Genomic DNA, 26,832 nt, shown 5'->3' with positions numbered 1-26,832 from the left:
AGGGACTGGCCGTCGCACCCCCCCTTGATCCCCCATTGTGACAGCTAGCTGGGAATCTTCTCCGCTCTGTAGCTGTCAAAATAGAAAAAAAATGTGGCTCCGCCTGCCTGTCCGCATCATTAATTCACAGTGTTCTCTGAATGAGAAGACTACAAGCCCCAGCAACCTTTTGTGGCTGTCGGCTTGTAGTTCTCAATGAACAACCATGGCATTGTGAGCACTGTGGTAGTTCACTGAGTTTTCCTGTCAGAAGGTATTGGCTTCCCTGTACGGGATGAATGAGCAAGCAGATACAGTGACTGCTGATCGCTGGTGCAATGCTTTACAGGCTCCCAAAACAAAAAATAATAAATACACATTTTTTTGTACCTACAAAAAGATGTGCATTTATTATTTTTTGCTGAAAGGTGAATTTATCTTTAAAATAAGTAACAGTCCAGGCAGTGGTGTATTTAGGTTTTGTGCTGCCCTAGGCAACACAGAAATCGAACGCCCCCCCCTCCCTGGCAGAAAGAGAGCCTCACACAGACCAAAACCAGACCCCCCCTCCCCTTCATGGAGAGAGCCTGACAATGACCAACAACCCCCCTGCCCCATCCCCCCACTCACCCAAGAGAGCCTTTCACTAACACCCACCCCCCCACGGCGACAGAGAGAGAGACACACACACTCACCTTTTCAGCTCTGGACATCCCTGGGAATGACAGTTGGACTCTACATACACCATCAAGCAGTCCACAGCCTCTCTTGGATCCCACCTGGTCCCCATGCCGCATATGTCCCTTCTTCTAGGGGGCAGTGCTGCCCCCCTAAAGAATGCCACCCTAGGACTTGTGGTAAATACGCCCCTGGGTCCAGGCATGCAATATTGAAGAAATGTAAAAATATAATAGCAAGTTTCGAAGAGTCTCTACCTTTTTGGATCAGTAGTCTCTCAACAGTAATGCATAGAAACCAGAATATAGATAAAAACATAATATGGTATGCGGAAACCTGTAGCTTGGTTTACACCTCATAGAGGAATGACTATTTGGCTCTAACCCTTCCATGAAAACCATTTCTGATAAATTTTTTCCAGATTTTAGATGTACCAAGGACCCAATTCTAAGCTAATAGATATGTTGGATAAAAGTTGGTTTTGGAGGGAAATACATTTGATTTATTTTGTTTTTTACCGGAACATGAACAAAGGGGAAATGTTCCAACAACTGTCAAAGATGCTGTGTCAGAGGGGGAAGAGTGAAGAAAGATCTCTTGTATGGAAAAGCAATGAAACCTTACAGTTCTTAGCCTTCCCCCCATTACCCAAAAAAATTAAAAAAGTTGTTGCTGAAGTCCTGTTCTAGAAAATGGACAGAAAAGTGTAAAATGATAAATGTTGTTGTTCATATTTTATTTATATTTAGTAACAATATTATGCAATTCATTCACAGACACAGACTGTGCCAAGAAAATTGCTGGTTTGGAAAGTGAAATCTCTTCCTTAGAAAAAAAAATTGAATGGCTAAAAAAAGGTAATTTTGAATACTGACATTTTTGATATCTTTCACTGGCCAAATTAAATTGTCCTAGTGATCACTGTGTAGGTAAGAATGATAGGAAGTGATGCCCAATTCCCATTTTATAGGACCTAAACTATAAACTTGGGTCTGCTTTAATCAGACAGACAATGAGGCATCAGTTTAGCCATTTACTTTGACTGAAGACTTTGGTGACATCCATTCATATTGCATTAAAGCAGATTACACATTAAAGTATAGGCGTTCTTTTTTCTAAGAATGTAAATTTTAAATTTAATTCTTTTTTTAAGCAGTTGTACAAGCATAATATAAATGTACTTACAGACACTGAAGCATGTACAGTATAGAAGTAGTACAAGTCTTAAATATGTCAGTTTTTATCACAAAACAGTGTGAAGGTTTGAGGCCATGAAGCGTAGAACAGAAAAACTTTTTTTTTAAACTTCAAAAAGAATAAAAGAATTAAAAATGCATAAAACACCAAATATACATAAGAAACACATTGCCTTGAACTGGACAAGTTAAGCATCAACTAGATCTCCATCTAGATACAGACAGTCCCCAAGTTAGAGCAGGTACATTTAAGTGTGACTCCACACAAAAAAAATATTTTTACATTTTGGATAGCATAGGGGAAGGTTAACCAACCATGCAATGGTGTGGGATTGCTGACAGGTCCGCTGGACAGTAGGTGGCAACATGTGGTGAGCAGCAAGATGGCCAACCGGCTGTTTTCAGGGTTCAGCATGATGTCACGTTCTCTCCATTCTTAAGTATGAGCCATATCTAAGTTGGATGTTGTTAACTCGGGGCCTGCCTGTACACATTCAGGGCCAGTGCCAAGGGATTTCTTAAACTAGAACTAAAAGCAAACCTTTTTTTTCCATTTTGGATAGAATAAGGAAGGTTTATAATCCCCTCGTTTGCCATTTGTGTCCCATTGGGGAGATTTCCCTTCACTTTCTGTCCCATAGACAAAACAGGAAGTGAGAGGAAACCCCTGCAAATTAAGAGAGTCCCTTGGGGCCTCTCAGGTCACTAGAAATAGTATCCCCATTGGAAGATTTCCCCTCTATTACCTTTCTGCGGACAACCCAAAATTGGGAATTTTCTTTTGCTTTCACTTTCAATGATAATGGTATAATGAACAAATAAAGAAGGTGAGTCTAATGGGGGGTTCAGACAGCAATAAACACTTGACAAGGGTTTTAACCCTTCTCCACTCTATCCAAATAAAAAAAAATTGTGGGTGTTTGAGGGTCTGGCTAGAGTGCATGTAATTTACCTAGAGTGCCCATGATTTCACCAAGGTATACCATGTTGTGTAGTGAAAGCGGGCCATGACATGTTTAGCTATTTTAAGTTCTCTTATGAGATAATCTTTTTGGTGTGGTCTAAATTGTCTTTAGTATTTAGTTTGTTATTAGCATATGCTGGGATTATATTTTTCTTAGGTCTGCTATCAATGGGAGCAGCCATTTAGACAGCATGGCCTTTTTTTACCCAATAAGCAGTAATCTTCCCATTTTGATGGCTTGGGTCTATCATATTTCTCCATAGGGATGGAATTATGGAAAATACAAAATACTGGGTGAAGAATTTTAGAATTCCCTGTGGTATTGTTCATGTACTGGACAGCTTGCTACCAAAACTGCTATATGTGTGGGGGCAAGACCACATATTGTGAACAAAGTTGGGAAGGGATGTGTTGCATTTCAGGCATGAGACCAATCAGTTTGAGGGAGAAGGGGGGAATTTAAGGAGGGTATTGAAGGCCTAATAAGCTCTATGAATCTGATTGAATTGAATTTCCCATGATTCTCCTAGCATTTGTTGGCTCCACCATTGCAGCATTTTTTGGCGCTCTCTGGTATTTGTTGGATCATCTTAGCCCATTTGTGTATATTAGAAATGGCTTTGTAACCCTTTCCAGACTGATACTTGTCAATTAATTTGTTGCTCATCTGCTCTTGAATTTCTTTAGATAGCAGCATGATGTGTTGCTTTTTGAGATCTTTTAGTGTGCTTCACTTTTTCCACTTTGTCAGACAGCTTCTATTTAGGTGATTTCTTGATTCAACAGGTCTGGCAGTAATCACAGTAATCAGGTCAGGGTGTCACAAGTGAAATTTAACTCAGCTTTCCAAAAAGTGTGGCTAATCACAGTTCATGCATGATTTAGCATGGGGGGGGGGGGGGGCAATTACATTTTCACACAGGGCCAGGCATGTTTGAACAGTTTTTTTTTCCTTAATAAATAAAATCATTTTAAAATTGCATTTTGTATGTACTCGGGTGAACTTTGTGTAATATAAAATTTGTTTGATGATCTGAATCATTGAAGTGAGACAAATATGCAAAAAAAAAAAAAATCTGGAAGGGGACAAATACTTTTCCACATCAATGTATACAGTTAGGTCCATATACTGTATATTTGGACACGTGCCCAATTTTCATACTTTTGGCTCTAAATGCCACCAGAATAAATTAAAATGAAACAATTCAAATGAATTTGAAGTGCAGACTTTCAGCTTTAATTCAAGGGGTTGAACATAAATATCAAGTACAAATTTTAGGAACTGCAACCATTTTTATACAGTCCCTCCATTTTCAGGGGCTCAAATGTAATTGGACAAATCAATATAATCATAAATAAAATGTTCATTTGTGATATTTTGTTGAGAATCCTTTACTGACAATGACTGCCTGAAGTCTGGAACCCAAGGACATTACCAAAGAATGGATTTCCTCCTTTCTGATGCTTTGACAGGCTCTAACTGCAGCTGTCTTTAGTTGTTCTTTGTTTGTGGGACTTTCTGCCTTTAGTTTTGCCTTCAGCAAGTAAAATGCATGCTCAATTGGTTTGAGATCAGGTGATTGACTCGGCCATTGCAGAATATTCCACTTCTTTTCCTTCAAAAGCTCCTGGGTTGCTTTTGCAGTGTTTTTTGGATGATTGTCCATCTGTACTGTGAAGCACCGTCCAATCAACTTTGCTGCATTTGGCTGAATGTGGGCTGACAGTATATCTCTAAACACTGCAGAATTCATCCGGCTGCTTCTGTCACATCATCAATAAACACCAATGACCCACTGCCACTGAAAGCCATGCATGCCCATGACATCACACTGCTTCCACCATGTTTTACAGATGACGTTGTGTGCTTTGGATCATGAGCTGTTCCAAGCCTTCTCCACACTTTTTTCTTCCCGTCATTCGGAACAGATTAACCACTTGCCTACTGGGCACTTTGTGCCCAGGCCAATTTTTAGCTTTCAGCGCTGTTGCACTTTGAACAACAATTGCCTTGTCATGCAACACTGTACCCATATGAAATTTTTATAATTTTTTTCACAAAAATAGAGATTTCTTTTGGTGTATTTAATCACCACTGGGTGTTTTCTTTTTTGCACTATAAAAAAAAAAAAAGAGCAAAAAATTTGAAAAAAAAAGTTTTTCTTTGTTTCTACAGTTGCAAGAAAAAGTATGTGAACCCCTTGGGATTATGTGGAGTGTTGCATGAATTGGGCATAAAATGTGCTCTGAACGTCATCTAAGTTACAACAATAGAAGAACACAGTCTGCAGAACATAATACTACACAAACATTAGATGTTGCCATGGTTTAATTGCATATAACATGTAAACATTCACAGTGCAGGGAGAAAAAGTATGTGAACCTTTGGACTTAATAACTGGTTGACCCTCCTTTGGCAGCAATAACCTCAACCAAACGTTTCCTGTAGTTGCAGATCAGACCGGCACAACGATCTGGAGTAATTTTGGACCCCTCCTCTTCACAAAACTGTTTCAGTGTAGCAATATTCTTGGGATGTCTGGTGTGAATTGCTCTCTTAAGGTCATGCCACAGCAATTCAAACGGGTTAAGGTCAGGACTCTGACTGGGCCACTCCAGAAGGCGTATTCTGTGCTGTTGCAGCCATTGTTTTGTTGAATTACTTGTATGCTTTAGGTCATTGTCCTGTTGCATCACCCATCCTCTGCGGAGCTTCAGTTGGCGGACAGATGGTCGTACGTTTTCCTGCAAAATGTCTTGATAAACTCTGGAATTCATTTTCCCATCAATGACAACAATCCATCCATGCCCTGAGACAGCAAAGCAGCCCCAAACCATGATGCTCCCTCCGCCATGTTTTACAGTGGGGATGAGGTTTTGACGTTGGTGTGCTGTGCCTTTTTTTCTCCACACATAGTGTTGTGTGTTCTTCCCAAACAACTCAATCTTGGTTTCATCTGTCCACAGTATATTTTGCCAGTAGTGCTGTGGAACATCCAGGTGCTCTTTTGCAAACTTCAAACGTGCTGCAATATTCTTTTTGGACAGCAATGGCTTCCTCCGTGGTGTCCTCCCATGTACTCCATTCTTGTTTAATGTTTTCCTTATTGTAGATGTGTCAACAAAAATGTTAGCATGTGCCAGAGATTTCTGTAGCTCTTTAGCTGACACTCTGGGATTCTTCTTTACCTCATGCAGCATTCTGCGCTGTGCTCTTGTAGTCATTTTTACAGGACGACCACGCCTAGGGAGAGTAGCAACAGTGCTAAACTTTCTCCATTTGTAGACAGTCTGTCTTACCATGGACACGTGAACATCAAGGCATTTGGAGATACTTTTGTAACCCTTTCCAGCTTCATGCAAGTCAACAATTCTTGATTGTAGGTCTTCTGAGGGCTCTTTTCTGCGAGGCATGGTTCACATCAGACAGTGCTTCTTGAAACCAGTAAACCCAAAACAGGTGTGTGTTAAGGGCAGGACAGCTGTCAGCAACACATCCAATATCATCACACTGATTGGAGTCAAGGTTGGCTCACTCCTGGCTCCAATTAGCTCTGGGAGAAGTCATTAAGCTAGGGCCTCACATACTTTTTCCTCCCTGCACTGTGAATGTTTACATGTTATGTGCAATTAAACCATGGCAACATCTAATGTTTGTGTAGTATTATGTTCAGCAGACTGTGTTCTTCTATTGTTGTAACTTAGATGACGTTCAGAGCACATTTTATGCCCAATTCATGCAAAACTCCACGTAATCCCAAGGGGTTCACATACTTTTTCTTGCAACTGTATTATAACATTTTGCAAACAGGTCATTTTTCTCCTTCACTGATGTGCGTTGATGAGGCTGCACTGATAGGCAGCACTGATAGGCAGCACTGATGAGGTGGCATGGATAGGCAGCACTGGTGGGCACTGATAGGCAGCACTGATAGGTGGCACTGATGAGGCGGCACTGATATGCAACAATGATGGGCACTGATAGGGGGAACTGATATGCAACAATATTGGGCACTGATAGGCAGCACTGATAGGTGGCACTGATGGGCAGCACTGATGGGTGGCACTGACTGGCCGCACTTCTGGGCACTGATGGATGGCACTGATGGGCACTGGTGGGTGGCACTGCTGGGCACAGGTGGGTGGCACTAAGACCCTGTTGGGCACATGTGGATGGCACTGCTGGGCACAGGTGGGCAGCACTGGTGGATGGCACTGCTGGGCACTGATCATCAGGGCACTGATCATCAGTGCCCTGATGATCAGAGCCAATCTGTCCTCTGACAATTGACAGTTATCGGCAGTGCTTTCCTCACGCTGTGACAGTCATTGGACACAGCTGATCACGTAGTAAAAAGCTGCTGTGATTGGCTTTTTACCACATCATGTGATCAGCTGTTTCCGTAGGACACAGCAATCACAGAGATCGCCAGGTGCGCACCCCCGGGGGTGCGCGGGAGGGCACGTTCTGGGAGCATGTCATATGACGCCCTCCCAGAACTGGACAACCGCATTATAGCAGTCATTCGGTTATAGCGCGGTTGGCAAGTGGTTCATCTTAGTTTCATCCATCCAAAAATGCTTTTCCATAACTGGTCTGGCTTTTTTAGATTTTTTTTGGCAAAGTCTAACCTGGCTTTTCTATTCTCCAGGCTTATGAATTTTTTGCACCTTGTGGTGAGCCATCTGAATTTGCTCTCATGAAGTCTTCTCCTGATTGTAGACTTTGACAATGACTTTTGACTTGTCTGGATGTTGTGAATGGGTTTCTCTTTACCATTATTATTATTATATAGTATTTATAAAGCGCCAATAGTTCGCTCAGCGCTGTACATTACAAAGGGGGACAGAACATGTGACAGAACAATACCAATACAATGCAAAACATGAGGGGATTGAGGGCCCTGCTCTTTCGAGCTTACAATCTAGAGAACCATAGAGACTATTCTGCGATCATCCACCACTGTCTGTGAACATCCATGCCTTTTTATGTTGCTGAGCTCACAAGTGCATTTTCTTTCCTCAGAATGTACTAAACTGTTGATTTGGCCATTCCTAATGTTGCTGCTATCTCTCTGATGGATTTGTTTTGTTTTTGAAACCTTACAATGGCCTGTTCCACTTGCATGGACAGCTCCTTTGAACACATGATGTAGGTTCACAGTAATAGATTCCAAATGCAAATACCACACTTAGAATCAACTCCAGACCTTTTACCTACTTAATTGATGAAGAAATGAAGGAGTAGCCCACACCTGGCCATGAAGCAGCTTTTGCTTCAATTGTCCAATTACTTTTTGTCCCTTGAAAAAGGGGGAATGTCTATTCTTAAGAGCTGTAATTCCTAAACCCTTCCTCCAATTTGGATGTACATACCCTCAAATTAAACCTGAGTGTGCACGTTCAGACCATATCCATTATATAACTATAGCTTGAGTATGTTTTGGTAAATACCTGAAAAAAACTAAAATTGTGCCTGTGTCCAAATATACAGTATATGGACCTAACTGTATGTCTAAGGATGGTAGAAACATTGTACAACTTGATAGTAGATAAATTGTCCCCAAGTTTGGGATTTACTGTATAATGTTTTTGCTTTTTGAAAACTATTCTGGGTATTGCCCCACTTTTCAGAGAAAGGTGAGGATAGCCTTATTTAATTTTAATATGCCTTTGCGTTTAATCAGCTTAGCTATTGTTTGCATAGGGTAGAAGCAGAATTTGCCATGTTTGCAATTCTTATGTTATTTTATTTGTGACTCGTGTGAAATAGAATGTATAAAGGTCTAGAGCATCCTAGGGATTGAAAATTCACAGGTAGAAGAGAAAGCTGGACTTCACCTGAAGTACATATTGTTTCAGTCAGTATAACATGAAGAATGGTGAGCAGAGAATCTGTGAAAATATGAACTTTTGGGGAAGAATAGAGTGTAGATAAAAAGTTCAGGAATAGGCCCTAAAACTCACATAAAGCATGAATTTGGTCAGAATCCTTCTCAGCGTCCAAGGCCAACAGTGACTTTGAGCACCAAGGAGGGCCCAACAGACGTATATGTTTTAGAATTGTCACAGTTTTCCTGACATTCATCACTTTTGAGTACCCAGATACAGATATGGCCTGTGAAAAAAACCTAGGGAGCACCCTGGGCAGTCTATCAGCCATTATTTGGACAACAGTTTTGCATTTTGATTTTGGCAAATATGTTGGGTGGTAGAAGCCTGTCAACAGCCAGTCTTTTTCTATTTTTTTCAGTACCTATCTTTATCATAGGCTTTATGAGCAGTTGGCAAATAAGCATTAGCTTGCAGAATATGATTGAAGAGAGAGATGAGTGTTGGGATGGCTTCCTCTGGCAAAAGTTTTCAGAATTCAGTGAACAGAGCATAAGGTCCTGGAACCTTTGCTCATGGAGAGGCTTTAATTACAGAACTTACCTCCTGCAAAGTGATATCAGCATTGGGCATGTCTAGTCCCTCTGCAGAGAAGGAGGAGATAAACATGTTCAGTTTGTTTTGCATTCAAACAAATTTTGAGTTATCTGGACATTCCAGTTATCTGGACATGTTTCCGAGTTTCCAAATGCCAAGGAATCCAAAATAACTAAACAAAATTCGGATGAAATTCAGACAAAATTCTAAGCTAATCTGACTTGAACTCTAAAAGAATATAATAGAACATGAAAGAATAGAACTGAAAAGAATAGAATCAAATAGAAAAAACTATAAAATAGAATAGAATAAAATAGAAAAAAAATAATCTTCCAAAATTCAAATTTTGAATAGAATAAATTATAATTCCAATATCAATTTGAATTCAAATGCTGATTTGAATTTTCTGACTTTGGTCAAATTGAGTTTGAATAGAATCAAATGGAATTCAAATTTGAATAGATTAGAATAGAAAAAAAATAGAATAGAAAATAATAGAATAGAAAAGACTAGACTAGAATAGAATAGAAAAAAACAATAACCTAGCATAGAATAAAATTGAAAAAATATAACCATCTTCCGAAATTCGAATAGAATAAATTATAATTCGAATACCAATTCGAATTCAAATGCTGATTTGAATTTCCCGAATTTTGTCAAATTGAATTTGAATAGAATTGAATGGAAATCGAAAACGAAACAAAATTATTTAAATTAATCAAAACTAAACACATTTTTTTTGTTCTGCACTTGTCTAGGATGAGACCTGTTGTTTTCAAAATATTATCTCCACCCTGGGGTTGAATGTGACAGTAAAGATGATTTTTATAACGATGCCCAAGATGTGGGAATCTTTGATTGGACAGTATGTTTCCCTCTGGGTGATGTGATGTGGGAAGCTGGATTCCTACATTTTGCCAGGCTGGCCAGGAGTTTGTCTGATTTACAGTATTTCCAAATTTAAAGAACTCCTCTGCCTTCAAGGATTTTATATTCTGGTCATATTGAGAGTGCCAAGCTGTGGAGCGGTGGAGCTGTTTTTCTGAGACTGTCCAGCTAGGTTCTTCCTCTTGGTGCCAAGGAACCAGTAAGAGCACATCTGCTGCATACTGACCAGACTCCTGAGAGACCAGATCAGCAGAGACACCCGGGCAGCACAGCATAGACCGCAGCAACTGCATCTGCACCGTTGCCACAGGGAGACCAGAGTATCCTCTCACTCTCTGCTTCCTACTCTGGAGGCATTTTGTGAAGAGACTGAGGGCCCCCCTTCCAGACCAAGAGTTCACAGCTACACTACAGGAACTGGTGAGAGGGCACTGCCCATCGTTGACATTGCTAGCAGGGGCTGAGGTACTGGAGGCCGGGCATCATATATACCGTACCTATACCACACCTATATTGCATCTTTACCGCACTTATACTGCATGCTGGTTACTAAAACCGTAGTTACGTGCACTAACACTTTTCAATCACATCAGTACCAGTCACTTCAACCCCCTTCATACACAGGCCAATTTTCACCTTTTAGCACTGTTGCACTTTGAATGACAATTGCGCGATCATGCAACACTGTACCCATATGAATTGTTCATCATTTTTTTTTCACACAAATAGAGTTTTCTTTTGGGGGTATTTAATAACCACTGGGTTTTTTTTTTTTGCTAAATAAATGAAAAAAAGACTCATTTGAAAAAAACCCTATGGTTTTCTTCATTTCTATTACTGTATAAAATGTTGCAAATAAATGTTTCTTCATAAATATAGACCAACATGTATTCTGCTACATTTCTATGGTGAAAATAACCCAAAACAGTGTTTATTATTTAGTCTGTCGAAAAGTTATAGAGTGCACAAACAATGGTTTATGTATCTGAAAACTTCGAATCGACTTATTCCTTGGACGTTTGCAAATTGGTTGCAGGCGTTTGCAATTCTGGCTAGCGTGATAGGGGAAAAGGCTCCGGAGCATTGTTTGCCCCTTTTTTGCTATCTGGATGCCATTAGTGAGGCTCACCAGGTTTATGGTGGGCTGGCTTGGCTCCGCTATGATGAGCAATTTTGTCAGTGTAAGGTCATTCGCCCTTCCATACACTGGGACCACAAGGATATCAGCTTATGGGTGAAGTTGATGACTTCTCCCAGGTCTGGGAGTAAGTTGTTTCCTGGAGGTGGCTCCTCCACCTCAGTACCGTCGGCCGCTAGAAAGAAGGGGTTTTGTTGGCAGTTCAATGACAGCACGTGTCGGTTTGGTAGCGCCTGCCACTTCAAACATGAATGCTCTGGTTGCGGAGGCAGCCATTCCCTTAGTCGGTGTTTCAAACAAGGAAAGGACGCGCAGGTGACGTCACTGGAAAAAGGGGAGCCAGTGCGTTTGGAAAGGATTCTTCCTTTCCTAAAAAGGTATCTGGATCAGGCGGCGGCCTGCGCCTTGGAAGTGGGGTTTAGGAAAGGTTTTCATATCCCAAGCCGGTTACGGGCAATTCCCCTGGTTTCCAGAAATTTGCGTTCCTTCATCTGGAGAGTGGCAGAGATGCTCTGCAAGGAAGTGGTTAGGATCGCATGAGTGGCCCGTTTTCATCTCCGCCTAATCCGGGACTGGTGGTATCCCCGTTAGGTGTGGTTCCGAAGAAGGAGGCGGGTAAGTTCAAGATGATTCATCATCTCTTGTATCTGGCTGGGAGTTCAGTGAATGATGGTATCAACCCTCTGAATTGTGCAGTTACCTATACATCATTCGGCGCCGTGATGTCCTGGGTCCACAAATGTGGCCAGGGCGCTCTCATGGCGAAAGCAGATGTTGAATCAGCGTTCTGTTTCCCTCCGGTCCATCCTCAAAGTTTCTATTTGTTGGCATGTCGTTGGCAAGGTTCTTACTTTGTTGATTGTTGCCTGCCAATGGGCTGTTCTGTCTCTTGTGCCTTATTTGAGAAGTTAAGTTCGTTGCTCGAATGGGCAGTCAGGGATGTTTCCGGTCTTCACTTTGTTATCCACTATTTGGATGATTTTTTGTGTGTTGACCCGTCTAGGACTAGGGCTTGTGCAATTCTTCTGGGTACGCTGTAGCATCTGGAGGCCTGTTTCGGCGTTCCTTTGGTCTCAGATAAAATGGAGGGCCCGACTACGAAAATTTTTTTTGGGTATTACCATTGCTTCCAGGAACATGGAATGCAGATTGCCCATGGATAAAGTGATGGCTCTTCGGATGCAAGTGGGATTTGTAGGTGGACGTCGGATGATTCGATTGCATCTCTGCTCGGTAAGTTTAACTTTGCCTGCAGGATTATTCCCATGGTCAGCATTTTCTGCAGGCGATTGGCGGCGGCCACGTCGGGGATCCAGGCCCCCGGCAATTACATCAGGTTGTCCGGTGAGTTTAGGGCTGATCTTCGTATTTGGGACAATTTTCTGGGTTCTTTCAATGGCCGTTCTCTGTGGATGGATGGTCCAGTCATCAATGCCAATATGATTCTGTTCACAGATGCGGGCGGTTCGGCTGGCTACGGCGTGTACTTTCAGGACCGGTGGAGTCCGGAGCCATTGCCAGCTGAATGGCGAGACGCTGTTTTTTTGAGGAACCTGGTCTTCTTGAATTATTTTCCATAGTCTTGGCAGTGGAGAGTTGGGGGGAGGCTTTCCGGAACAAGCAGGTTCGCTTCCACTGTGACAACATGGGGGTGGTATTGGCGATTAATAACATATCGGCTTCTTCTCCACCTGTGATTCGGTTATTGCATTACTTGGTGTTGGGTTGCTTGCAACTTAATACTTTTCTTTCTTCTGTACACATCCTGGGAGCTTCCAACAGAGTGGCAGATGTTTTGTCTCGTTTTCAGTGGGACGAGTTTCGCGCGTTGCACCGGAGGTGGAGAAACACGGGGTGCCTTGTCCTCGCTGGCTCTGGAAAGTTGCATTGGAATCGCTGCTGGACTGATTTGGGAATCACTCAGCACCACTATGTGGTTGTCCTACTCCAAGGTGTGAGAAGAGTAGTTTTTATGGCAAAGGTAGGCAGGGTGGGTTCTGGTGTTGACATGTCTTCCTTGGTTTTGTATTTTGTGTGTGTTTACAGGGTGTCTCAGTGTCGGCAGTGGATTGGAAGCTGGCAGGACTCACCTTCTTATTTAAGTTGCTGGGGTCTGCTGATTTCACCAAGTCTTTTGTGGTGCATCAGACCCTGCGGGGTTACTGTAGGAGGGGTCATACTTGAGATTCCAGATGACCTGTTTTCGTCTCGGTTCCGGGCTTGGTGTTGGACCATTTGGATTTGGTTTGTCTGTCTACTAAGGAAGTGATTCTGTTCCATGCTGTCTTTGGTGGCTTTTTTTGGTGCTTTCCGCATTAGTGAGCTGGTGAGCCCGTCCTGTTAGGTTTATGGGATTTTGCAGGTGGAGGATGTTTTATGTTCTGCCTTGGCCTTGAGGATTTGGATAATTAGATCCAAGATGGATCAGGGTGGCAAGGAGGCGGCGGTTGACTTGTTATGGGGGAATGGTCCGGGGTTTAGTCCCGTGTTCGCGGTGGAGCAGTTCTTTCGGGTACGTCCACGGATGGGGGGGGGCCTTTTTCCTACACTCGGATGGGTCTTTGTTGTCTAAGTTTCAGTTTGTGGCTGCTTTCCATAGATATTTGTCTGCAGCGGGGTTGAATAGTGGGGATTATTCTTCCCATTCCTTCTGCATAGGGGCAGCCACTGAGGCATCCAGGTGGGGACTGGCCAAGGGGGTGGTTAAGAGAATCGGCAGGTGGGAGTCCAAGCGATATAGATTATACATCAGACTCCACCTTTTGCAGTAACTGGGGTGTGTTGTGTTTCTGTTTGTATGCTTTCTGTTCTCTTTATGTAGTGGGTTGCCGGCTTTTCCGGTCCAGTTAGTGCATGGATGTACCGTTTTTCTTTACAGGTCCACCCCAATGTCTCATCTGGATTCTAGGGCATTCTTATGTATTTTGGGGGGCTAGGAGGGCGGACATCAGGCCCAATGGCCGGCAGCTGGGTGTCCCCGTAGCCCAGGGCAGGGTCACATGGATTGGGGTGCTGGGTATGCTTTGGCAGTGGGTGGTGCCTGAGGTGCATCATTTTGTCTGTCTGGATAGTCCTCCAGACGTTCTGGTCTTACATTCTTACATGCAGGGGGAAATGATTTGGATTTGCGTTCCATGTGAGAGCTTATTAGGGACATTAAATTTAATATCCTGCAACTAAGATCGTCCTTTCTGGGCATGACTATTGTGTGGCCGGATATCATGGCTCACACTTCATGGCATGGCACCAGATGTGTGGAGCTGTTTAATAAGGCCTGTATAAAAGTGAATAAGGAGGTGGGCAGATTCGTGACTAGGAATGGTGGCCTGGTGGTTCTGCATGTGGAGTTAAAGAATTTGGAGCTGTACCTTAGAGGGGATGGGGTGCATCTTACCATTGTGGGCACTGATTTGTGGTACTTGGGATTTTAAGATTGTATCCAGTGAGCATTTAGGGTTTGGCAGCGGGCACAAGTGTAAGCTGTCCTTGGCGGGGGTCAAGTAAAAAAAATAAAAGCTTTTTTTTATTGTAAAAAAGTAAAGTCATACCCAAGCACATAAATCCCCCCCCCCAAAAAAAAATAAAACGTTTTTGAGGCCCCCCCACCCCAACATATACTCATGTACAAATGTAACCATGGGGGTGCCTATGCATGAAAATGTTGATTGCAACAGACATCTTACATATCGATGTGCATGCTGAAGTGAGAGCAATACTTCTAGCACCAGACCTCCTCTATAACACTAAACTGATGACCTATAGGGTGCTTTTAAAGTGTTGCCTATAGAAAATATAGGGTACTGCAGGTTGTCACCATTTCACAGGCACACGCAAATTTAAGGTTTGACATGTTGAGTATATTTTTACTCAGTGCAACCTCATCTTTTATATGTTACCAAAACATTAGTAATTTATTGAGTTTGGATGCCCTAAAATCAACTTTAATGTATTTTTTACTAAAATGTTGTGTTTCCTAGACATTTGTGGTAATATCATGTGACATAAAAAGTTGGAAGTGCCACTATTTTTTTCTCCACAGTGTCTGCTTTCAGAAAACATATAATGTTTTAGGGATTTTATGCAATCTTCAGGCCTAAAAAAATGAACACAAAAACAGCTCTGGCAGCAAAAGGGTTAATACTATGAATGCATTAAAGGGTTAGTTCACCTTTACAAAATAAATGCAGATAAGGGGTGTCTGCAGATAAAAACAAGCTGTGCAGCTCTGACTAAAGTTGAATAATGCCCTTGCTTTAGGTGTAGGTCATTCACTTACCTCATGAAGCCTGGCCTGAAAACTCCCAGGACATTGCCAAGTGGGGCCCAGCTATAACTGTTAACCTTCACTAACAGTGAGTGAGTGAGTTCTCACACTCTAAGCTTAGAGCTAAAGCATCAGAGGTGAGAAAGGACATGTGTGTGAATCAGAGGGAGAATTGACTCCAGTGATGGTGAAGGTGAACAGCAATAGCTGGCCCTTGCTTAGCAAACGCCTAGCATTGTTCTTGGAGCTTTCTGGTCAGGCGTAATGAGGTACGTAAATAGCCTACACCTATAGCAAGGGTATTATTCAATTTTGGTCAAAGTTGCACAGATTGTTTGTATCTACAAACACCGTCATGTGCATAGGTAATTTATTTGTAAATCTGAACTAACACTTTAGAGTAAAAATCACTAAGCCTTTAGTACAACTTTATTGGCTATTCAGCTACCATGTACTGTTTGAGACACAGCAGTTATTAAATAGTATGTAAGCCCTGAATTATCTACTTCTATATCCACTTGAAGACCCGCTAACGTATATACACTATATTGCCAAAAGTATTGGGATGCCTGCCTTTACACGTATATGAACTTTAATTGCATCCCAGTCTTAGTCCGTAGGGTTCACTATTGAGTTGGCCCACTCTTTGCAGATATAACAGCTTTAACTCTTCTGGGAAGGCTGTCCACAAGGTTTAGGAGTGTGTCTGTGGGATTGACTATTCTCCCAGAAGCGCATTTGTGAGGTCAGGCACTGATGTCTGACGAGATGGCCTGGCTCGCAGTCTCTGCCCTAATTCATCCCAAAGGTGTTCTTTCGAGTTGCAGTCAGGGGCCAAGCCCAACCCCTGAAAAACAATTCCACACCATAATCCCCCCTCCACCACACTTTACTCTTGGCACAATGCAGTTCTCCTGGCAACCACCAAACCCAGATACACCCATCAGATTGCCAGACAGAAAAGTGTGATTTGTCACTCCAGAGAACATGTCTCCACTGCTGTAGAGTCCAGCGGTGGTGTGCTTTACACCACTGCACCCAACGCTTTGCACTGCATTTGGTGATGTAAGGCTTGGATGCAACTTCTCGGCCATGGAAACCCATTCCATGAAGCTCTCTATCAACTGTTGTTGCCCTAATCTGAAGGCCACACAAAGTTTGGAGGTCTTTAGCTATTGATTCTGCAGACAGTTGGTGACTGACCCCGCTCTGTCATTTTTCGTTCCTGAGTTGCTGTTGTTCCCAGTTGCTTCCACTTTGTTATAATACCACTAGCAGTTGACCATGGAATATTTAGTAGCAAGGAAATTTCATGGATGGACTTATTGCACAAATGGCAACCTATTATGGTACCATGAATTCACTGAGCTGCTGAGATACGCCCGTTCCTAACCTTGGAAACCACTAAGCAACTTATTCACTCCCTTGTTATATCTCGCCTTGACTATTGTAACTCCATCCTCATTGGCCAACCTCATCGCAGGCTATCCCTTCTTCAGTCTATCATGAATGCTGCTGCCAGACTCATCCACCTTACTAACCATTCTGTATCTGCCACCCCTCTCTGCCAATCCCTCCACTGGCGTCCCGTTGCCCAACAGATAAAATTCAAAACACTAACAATAACGTATAAAGCCATTTATAACTCTGCCCCAAATTACATCAACGATCTTGTCTCTAAATATCACCCAAACCGTACTCTCCGCTCCTCGCAAGACCTCCTACTCTATAGCTTCCTTGTCTCCTCCTCCTATGCTCATCTCTAGGACTTCGCCAGAGCTTAACCCATCCTCTGGAAATCTCTACCCCAATTTATCAGACCATCGCCTACTCTGCTCACTTTTAGGCGATCTCTAAAAAGCTATCTCTTCAGGGAAGCCTATCCTGCCCTCAACTAATACTGGAATCTTCTACTCTTCCAACCAGTCCATCCCCCACAGTTACTACCTTTTGTACCACTAGCCCCTCCCTCCTAGATTGTAACCTCCAAAGGAGCAGGGCCCTCCTTTCCCTCTTGTAGTGAACTGTATTGTTGCTGTATTGTATCCCGTTATATTGTAAAGCGCTGAGCAAACTGTTGGCACTATATAAATCCTTTATAATAATAATAATTTTATACACCTGTGGCTATGGAGGTGATTGGAACACCTGAATCCAATGATTTGGAGGGGTTTTCCAATACATTTGGCAATATAGTGTATGTTACGAGCTGCAAGTGGTTATACCAGGATGATGCCTCTAGCTGCAGACACCATCCCGGCATTTGGGGCTTTTTGGCCAGTGGCTGGCTTTTTTTGTAAAAGCCATTCAGCTGCTAATTAGCTGATGGATGGCTTTTATAGGCTGTGGAAGGGGTCACTCCGCCACCCACCGATGCCTCTCCGAGATCTCTGTCCCACCAGAAATCCCTAAACTGAGGCCGGTGGTTTTTCTGGCTTATCATAGGGCCATCGAAGTACCAGAAAAGTGCCTGATGACCTCTATGACAAAAGAAACTGGAAGCTGTGAGTACTTTTGTCACTTTCAGTTTCCCAGATGTAAACAGCGCCATTTTTAAAATGGGAAAGCATCTGATCACACCGATCTTGGTGTGATCAGGTGCTTTTAGAGTAGAGGAGAGGTCTAGGGTCTAATAGACCCCAGATCTCTTCATAAAGAGTACCTGTCACTGCCATATATTGCATTTGTATGCATTAGAATTCATAAAAGTGTATTTTTTCCCAAAAAACTGCATTGAAAATAATGCACAAATATCATGTGACATAAAAAAAATTGCAATTTATTCTCTAGACCTCTGCTAAAAAAAAATATATAGTTTTTGGGGGCTCTAAGTAATATTCTAGAAAAAAACCTTGATTTGAAACCTTGAAAAAGCCAGATCTTCAAGTGGATATTTTTGCATATTTTGATGTTTTTGGTGTATGCTAGAATAACTTTGCACTCTTAATATTTTTTTCTACAGTGCTAATATTCCCACATTCTCAAGCAAGATCTGGAAACAAAGTTTATATATCTCTTGATAGGATTGAAGACTTTTCCACATCTCTGGCTATTTGTAAAATGTATGGAGGAATATTGCCTTCTCCAGAAAATAGCGCAGAAGATTCAATGATTTTCAAATTATCCAAACAAACAGGTAAACATGGATTTCTTGGGATTAGTGACAGGCATGCAGAAGGGAATTTTATGCATCTTGATGGACGCTCAGCTGTTTACAAGAACTGGAGAGAGACTGAGCCAAATGGCGGAAGAGCAGAGAATTGTTTAGAGCAGGATCCCAAACGGCAGAAATGGAATGACATTCCATGTGAATGGACTAGACCGGTTACATGTGAATTCAAAATGATTTGATGTAAGATGAAGAGAGAAAAGTTAAAAAGTGGTTAAGCTTTAATCAGTTTACTTATCAAATGATAAAGTATCATGTAATAGAACACAAATTGTACAGTATGTTCAGACATTTTTGATAATTATGTGCAGAACCATTGCTCCTGTCTATATACAGAGATTTTGTATGTATAGCCCAAACTGTTTCTTTAATTTAATTTTTTAAATTTTTTTATTAATAAAATGCAGAGGTTACATACCTAGCATGTGGACAAAGCCGCCGTGGGTATAATATGACAAAAGCATGAATCAAAGTGTAGAACAGTACATTGGTCATTATTGTAAATAAACATAACATCATGTACTGTATATAGGCATAAAGCATCAAAATGTCAATACAAGGTACCAGTCACATCAGAAGGAAAAAGAAGAGAAAAAGGAGGAAGGGAGCAGATAAAGGGATTTACATACATGGTATGAAATAGAATGATAATATAGGTCAATTATGCTGATGTAAGAAAGTTATCCATCAAGTATAATGCTCAATACCATCAGGTGTTATACCATGTAAGCCAAGGTTTCCGGGCTCTCTCAAATCCTGGTAATGTGTCAGCTTGGATAGCTATTAATCTTTAATATGAGTAATGTTGTTGAGTATATAAACAACCTCTGATGGACTGGGTGCCAATTCCTTTTTCCAATGTCTTGTAATGGTTAATTTAGCGGATAACAGGAGGTTAGTAATAATTTTGCGGTAAGGAAAAGAAGTTATCTATTCCCAGGTTCAATATAGCCAGACCTGGATCAGGGAGAGTAACTATAACTGATATATCTGACAAGATTTGGAATATTCTTCGCCAGAAGCTGCGAATACTTTTACATTTCCACAATATATGAAACAGATTGCCCGTAGAGCCACAACCTCTCCAGCAAAGGGGTGTACACTCAGGATATATGCGAGCCAAACTTATAAGGTGTAAGATACCATCTTGTATTTCATTTTAAGACCAATTCCCAGTGGTTTACACAGTGGGTAATATTATATATGTATTTTATGGCATATTGCCTTTGAGATATGGTGAAGGACACATTTAGATCCTTTTCCCATTTTAGCATGGGGCTATTTTTTGCAAATTCAGATTTGGCTTGACGAAATTGTATATTAGAGATATTCCTCTTAGTGATTTCTCTGGGCATGTTAGAAAACACCACAACTTAGGGTGTATAGACATCTTAGGTAGAGGATGAGAGAACAAAAAATATCTAATACGTAATAGTGTAAAATATGTTGTACCTGGTAATTTAAATTTGGTTATTATAGTTTCAGGGGTATCAGGGATTCCCTCTGTGAGCAATTCCTCAACCCAGGTAACACCAGATTTCTCCCAGTTACGTATTCATATGTCCGGGATTAAAATTTCCAGTATATGAATGGGAAATCGTACAGTGTCAGCATGTAATGGAGAATAGGTGGATTTGATTAATGTTCTCCAAGCCAGAATAGATGCTTGAGTGGTACTGGTTAAGTTATTTATGGGGATAGGTCTCCAGAGGTCTGCTAAGAGCAAGTGGTCTAATGAAGCAGTTTTCATGAAATGTTTTTCGATATCAACCCAAAGTGGAGTCTCGGTGGTGGAAAACCAATATTTCAATTGGTCCGAATGATTTACTGTGTGATAATCGAAGATATCAACCATCCCCATATCTCCTACCTTCCTGTGTTTTGAGAGCAGAATATGTGAGCATCTGGGTTTTTTTTCCCTGCCATATAAACCTTTTATGCATAGTGGAAAATAGGGATAAGTACAAACATGGGAATATGTAAGGTTCTAAATAAATAAAGAATTTGGGGGAGAGTAATTTACCAGTCCATGAAAGTTCAGCTCGGATAAGGACGTTTAATTCTTTCTCCAATTTGGAGATAACAGTTTTATAATTGATATCAACAGTAAGGACATAGGAGGGAGCTATTTGTAGTTCAAGATAGGTGATGCTTGTTCTTCCCCTGAATATGGTTGATGTTGTTGTAAGGAAAAGAACGGAAGAATGGGGGACAGTGAGGTTCAAAATTAATGATTTACTGAAATTGACTTTATAGTAAGATATCAGACTAAACTCCAACAGGATAGCATGGGCTTGATAGAGTGATATTTCCGGATTAGTTAGCATAACATTGTCTGAGAAAAAGTTAATACTATAAGATTGATCTTTAACTAGAAAACTCATTATGAGGGAGTGGGATCGTATACACTCTGCTAAAGGCTCAATCATCAAATTGAAAATTGAGGGGGATAGTGGGCATCCTTGGCGGGTGCCATTTGTAATAGAAAATGGCTTAGAGAGAAAGCTAGAGGTGTAAACCTGGGCCGAAGGAGACAAAGAGCTAGTATGGCAGATAAAATTAGACCACGGAAACAAAATTTACTTAATACTTGTGACATATAACCCCAATGGACACAGTTAAACACCTTCTCCACATCTATAGACAAGAGAAGAAAAGGCATCTGACCCATCCCTGCAAAGTGAATAATATTCATGAGTCTTCTAGTGGTATCTGAGGTTTGTCTACCAGCTATAAACCCCATTTGGTCATATTTAACCACTTGCTGACCACAGATAGCCGAATAACGGTTTCACCGCGGCCAGCTAGTTCTGGGAAGGGGTCATATGACATCCTCCCGTGATCAAGCTTCCCGTGCACCCCCGGCGGCACACATCGGGAACTGTAAGTGATGGCTGTGTCCCTCGGACACAGTACATCATGAAGAGGGGGGTGAACGGCTAATTACAGCGGCTGTTTACATTTATGATTGCTTGTCATTTTACAGAGCGATCACAAATGTAAACACAGCAGGGTCATGACTGGGTTTTCTCTCTCCTTTCCTCACGCCAATACCGAGTGTGAGGAAAGGAGAGAGAATTGGTTCCTAAACTGTGAGTGTGATCATCAGTGCCCTATCTGTGCTCATCAGTGTCGGTCAGTGAATGCATATCAGTGCTCATCGGTGCCTGTCAGTGCCCATCGGTGTCCACCAGTGAGTGCCAATCTGTGCTCATCTGTGCCCATCAGTGCCTGCCAGCGAGTGCATATAAGTGCCCATCAGTGCGAAGTGGTGCCAGTCAGTGCCCATCTGTGTTCATCGCTGCCCATCTGTGCTCATCAGTGCTCACCAGTGAGTGCCCATCTGTGCCCACCAGTGAGTGCATATCAGTGCCCATTAGTGAGGGCTCATCAGTCTCCACCAGTGCTGCCTTATCACTGCAGCTTATCAGTGCTCATCAGTGCTGCTTCATCACTGCAGCTTATCAGTGCCCATCAGTGCTGCCTCATCACTGCACCTTATCGGTGCACATCAGTGCTCAGCAGTTACCATCAGTGCTATCTAATTACTGCAGCTTTTCAGTGTACACAAGTGCCATTTATTCATACACATCAGTTCCACCCGATCAGTGGATCTTCATTAGCACCCATCAGTACACATCAGTGGCAGTTTATCAGTGCAACCTCATCAGAGGCCATCAGTGCACCCTCATCAGCACCAATCAGTGCACCCTCATCAGCACCAATCAGTGCCCCCCCATCAGCACCAATCAGTGCACCCTCAACAGCACCCATCAGTGCACCCTCAACAGCACCCGTCAGTGCATTTTATGTAAAAAAAATATGTGAAGAGCAAGAAAGAGAAAACTCAATATGGATCTGTGGGGTAAAAAATATAATTTTGTCAAATTTGCTGAAGACTGGTTTGTGCTGAAAGAAGTAAAATCAGCAAATATCAGTGTTTGAGGATAAATGGACGTATGAGTGCTGCGGACCTTTTATAATCTAAATTGCTAAACCAGTGAATCTGGTGAGTGCTCTATATGAAAATAATAAGGCATGGGTTATCACATTAATGCAGAGTAGTTCACAGCACTGAAGGAGTGATAAGATACATGAAGACAATTATAGTTGTTTTGATTCTTGGAAAAAAAAAATCACATAGGTACGGTTACAATTTGAAGAACATTTTGTAATGCATAGATGATTATATTTTGTTTCACTCTGATGGCACACAATATTATTTTGATTTCACGTGTTCAAGCAGTTGGAATAATAATATATGGAAAATTGTTAATTAATTGAACATTTAGGGTGGATGTTTTTTGACACTTATAATAAAGCAACACTTCTTGGTGGATAGTGAGAAATCATCCACATGTAAAGCTACTCCTGTAGAAGTCACTACAATATTGTCCAGGCTTCCCCACTATCTTTGCCAGGCACACAGCATATTTGCTTGTTTCCTTCAATGAACAGTCTAGGGATGCTATTTTTGTTGAGGAACTTGGATAGGGATTAGGGAGATGAGTAGATACGTCAGAATTTAGGAACCATGTACACTTGAAGACCTTATCTACGGTAATCTTCAGGGCAATAGTAGTGAAGTAGTAGCAAGTTGAGCAGAGTCATTTGCAGTAAAAAGGGATAAATAGAGAAAGCTCATAGGGACACCAGCCAGTGATCCTTTTAGCCTAGACCCACAGCTGACTTCCTAACACCCGGAGAGGTTAAGTAGCACACAGTCTCTAGGATCCTTAGGATGTCTGTACTCACAAGGCCCAAGAGCAGATGGCAGCCTTCCTCCATGGTACCAGACCAGATATCCAGTAGACATCCACTCTGTCAGCTTCTGTAGAATATGGGTTGCAGCATTCAGGCCCTAAGGTCGCTCACCTTAGGCTTAAAGCAGCAGATACTTGGGAGGGCAACATGCCCTCTCCCAAGCTGGAAAAATCCTAGGCGGGAAAGACCCAGAGCCCAGTGTGCTCTTTGAATGTATACAGTACAGTTGCCCAGCATGCATCAGAGCCGACTCCCTGAAATTGACTGGGGCTGTCTCAATATTCATGTTGGCATCCACATAGCTCCACACCTACCATCCACCATCCAGAAACCTCTCAAGCCTTCTGGATGCAGAGAGATCTATACCAGCCTGCCAGCATCGGAGCACACAGAGCAGACCTAAGTAAATGATCACAGCTCACCCAATACAGTAAGCCAACTATGCTTTTACCTATCAAAACAAAGCTATAACTATTCTACCCAACCTAGCACCTATCTAGGAGGGTGCTACACACATAAGTAAACTTGGCTCATGCTTACAGCAGAGCTACACATTTTCCAGATTAAAATTACATGTGTAACCAGGTGCAGGCTACTAAGAATTGAAGAACAGGAGACAACACCAAAAAAAAAAAATAGACTGTTTATTTCCCCCTTATGCTCAGGAACAAGGTCATTGCATCATCGCCTGCCTCTAGAGCGAGACTGCGTTTCCTGTTTTAAAGCAGAGTATTTTGGGGCCTGTAGTCCCATAGCTAACATTTACTGAACCTTGAAGCCACATTCGAACTACAAATCTCAGTGATCTGAAACAATAGGGAATTCTAGAATAGTCTTTAAATTTAACTGTAACTGGAGGGCTTGCTCTCTTGGCCAGGGGACATCTTAGAGATCGGTCAGGTGCTGTTGTTCTGCTCACAACTGCACTGAAATCCAGCCTCACACCAGCAGCAGCTCACAGATCTATCTGCCCCAGCACCAGAGGTTCAGTGACCTTGCGCATCCCTGTGCCAGACACCAAGCTACACAGCAGTCCTCAGTGGCCGAGGCATAGAGCCATCCACACTGATCGCCATCCGCTGTTCCTCGCCAGCACTACTGCAGCCTGCTGTGCAATCCACTCAAACCTACCGCTGATCCAAAGATTGCTCATCCAACCTTCTTGCAGCACAGTCCTATCTGCAATTGGGATTAGTGAGAGGGCATTTCGCCCAGCCTTTACTCAGTTATTTTCCACACAAGGATACTGCTAGCAGACATCTTCACCCCCAAATTCAGTTAAGGAGATTTTTCTACCTTACTCTCACTGTATGCAGCTATGATTCAATCACCAGCACCTATAATTCAAGTATTAAAGTGCCCCAGGGCTGAGCAGAAGACTCAGTCTCAAATATGAACAGACTTTTCTCTATACATATACAGATATCTATCACCCATCTAGGGGTGCCTCTCCTCTAGCCATATACAGTAGAACTACTATCCTCCCAGTACTGCACCGGTGGCTGTACAGAGCCTGACTGCATTGGTGGCAGGCCTTCTTTCTACAGTCGGTGCTGCACTCTTAGAGAGCACAGCAATAATCCATACTGCTTCACCCAGTGGTTCATTATTATTTGTTTTAATCTGCGTATGCATTATTACCTGTGTGAAATCTGCTCACTGTCTAAAATAATCTGTGTATCCTGTGTGAGAGATCCTAGAGACTTTGGGCTGCCGCTACCCCCGTGGTGCTAGAAAGTCAGCTGTGTGTGAAGGAAAAAGGGGATACCAGTCAGTTACCTGAAGAGTTCAGGCCATGTTGTCAATTTTGCCATGAAAGGCAAAATTATGTTTTTTAAATTCCCTTGCTTGTAGGTGGATATTCAAAAGAAAATATAGCTAACCTTTATTCACTCACTTAAAGCTGAAGTTTAGTGGTTTATTTTTTATTTTTTCAAATCAGCACCAGGGACAGTACTTACATGAATGATGTTGTTTGCTGGTGGCTGCTGTCTTCCTTGAAATCATCCCCCTGAATACTCTTCTGGTGTTGCAATGAAAAGTGCTCTGTGAATGAAGGAGGCAGATCTTTAATTTATCCACCTGTCCTTCATAGATCACCACTAAGTTCAGACTGACTCAAAACTTTGCATTTTCTACATGGCTGACATTTATTCCCCACAATTGTTGATCAGGGTGATTGATTGCAATAAAATATAGATGGTCACAAGAGTAAGAATTTACAAAACTGCATATGTGACACAATAATGTAAATCTGATGTAGCAAGCAAAAACAAGTAAAATGAGACATGTACAAACATCTATACTACTTGCATTGCACTCTCTTAAATAACTTCAGGCCAGGCAGAAGGCAAAATTTCAACGTCTCACTTATATTAAAGTGCCAAAACATTACAGAGTCCAGTAGACAAGAACAACCCTTTTCCCATGTCAGTAATCGCTGATCCTTACTCAGCCTATGTGCTTTCCCGGTATATGTGCAAAGGTAGAGTCCATGTACAAAAAGGTCCATCAGTAGCATTCCACAGTGGCTGGTGCCTTCTGGGTGAACCCCAGCTCCCAATGACCTCCTACATCATGACAGCCTCCTAGAAATTAGCTTCAGGTTTCATATCCACACCATGCAGGCTCGGGGCTCAAAGATTGGCTCCGCTCAATGTCCTTGCCCCAGTCCACTGTCGCTCCTATATACCACAGGACCAGTGGGTTGAATCCAAGGAAGCCCTCCAAGCCAAAGACCCAGGAAAAATAATCCTAACCCTCCCATCTGGGGCAGCACCTAACTAGCTAAGCTGCAACCTGCCTACATCCTGTACCTAAAACCTACATATATAAAACGTGTGGGTGCGAAATGTCAGTTTGTTTTAGTGACGAGTATTATTCAGACCAACCATATGCTTTAATGTTTGTTAATTTGCTGGCTTCTTCATCAGCTTGAGTGAGTGCATAACAACAGTCAACTGCTATGAGAAAACTGGGGTTCCTGTAAGTCATGAGTGTTCAGCATGTGCATTCAAGCCCCAATCCCTCCTGGTTATTCATGTATGTTCATGTGGCAATAAATGAGCCAAGCTCTCCTTCTGTGCAAAACCTACTATGGTAAGAACTTTCAGACCAGAAACACCCATCCACCATTGGGATGAATATTAGATGGCCTCTCCATAGAAACAAATGAGATTTTTTTAGCCTTTTTCAGGAAACTTTCTAGCAAGAGGATGTGGGGATTTGTGGGGAGCACTTGTAGGAATCTGGAATTCCCTTCCAAATAAAGGATCCCCAGATATCCTGACTCCATGCCAGGGTAATGAGTACCAGGCTATATTAATATGCCATACCCATTCCCACAAAGAGTTAAAAGTAAAT

General features: G+C 42.1%; 1 protein-coding gene across 1 annotated transcript in view; it reads left to right on the top strand.

Annotated features, from left to right (window-relative positions):
• LOC149458200 (pulmonary surfactant-associated protein D-like) overlaps positions 1-19,126 on the top strand; it is a 36,813-nt gene extending 17,687 nt beyond the window's left edge. Inside the window, exons 4-5 of the mRNA XM_089682490.1 lie at positions 1,434-1,514; positions 18,499-19,126. Of these exons, the coding sequence (XP_089538616.1) occupies positions 1,434-1,514; positions 18,499-18,887 (470 nt within the window). The 3' untranslated portion in view covers positions 18,888-19,126. The remainder of the gene's footprint in view (positions 1-1,433; positions 1,515-18,498) is intronic.
• Positions 19,127-26,832: the final 7,706 nt, after the last annotated feature.

This window comes from Staurois parvus, unplaced genomic scaffold, assembly GCF_062004578.1.
Source record: "Staurois parvus isolate SC_StPar_1 unplaced genomic scaffold, SC_StPar_1.0 ptg000291l, whole genome shotgun sequence".
Lineage (NCBI taxonomy): Eukaryota > Metazoa > Chordata > Amphibia > Anura > Ranidae > Staurois > Staurois parvus.
The sequence above is the reverse complement of the archived record's forward strand: the minus strand, read 5'-3'. Positions and strand labels throughout refer to the sequence as shown.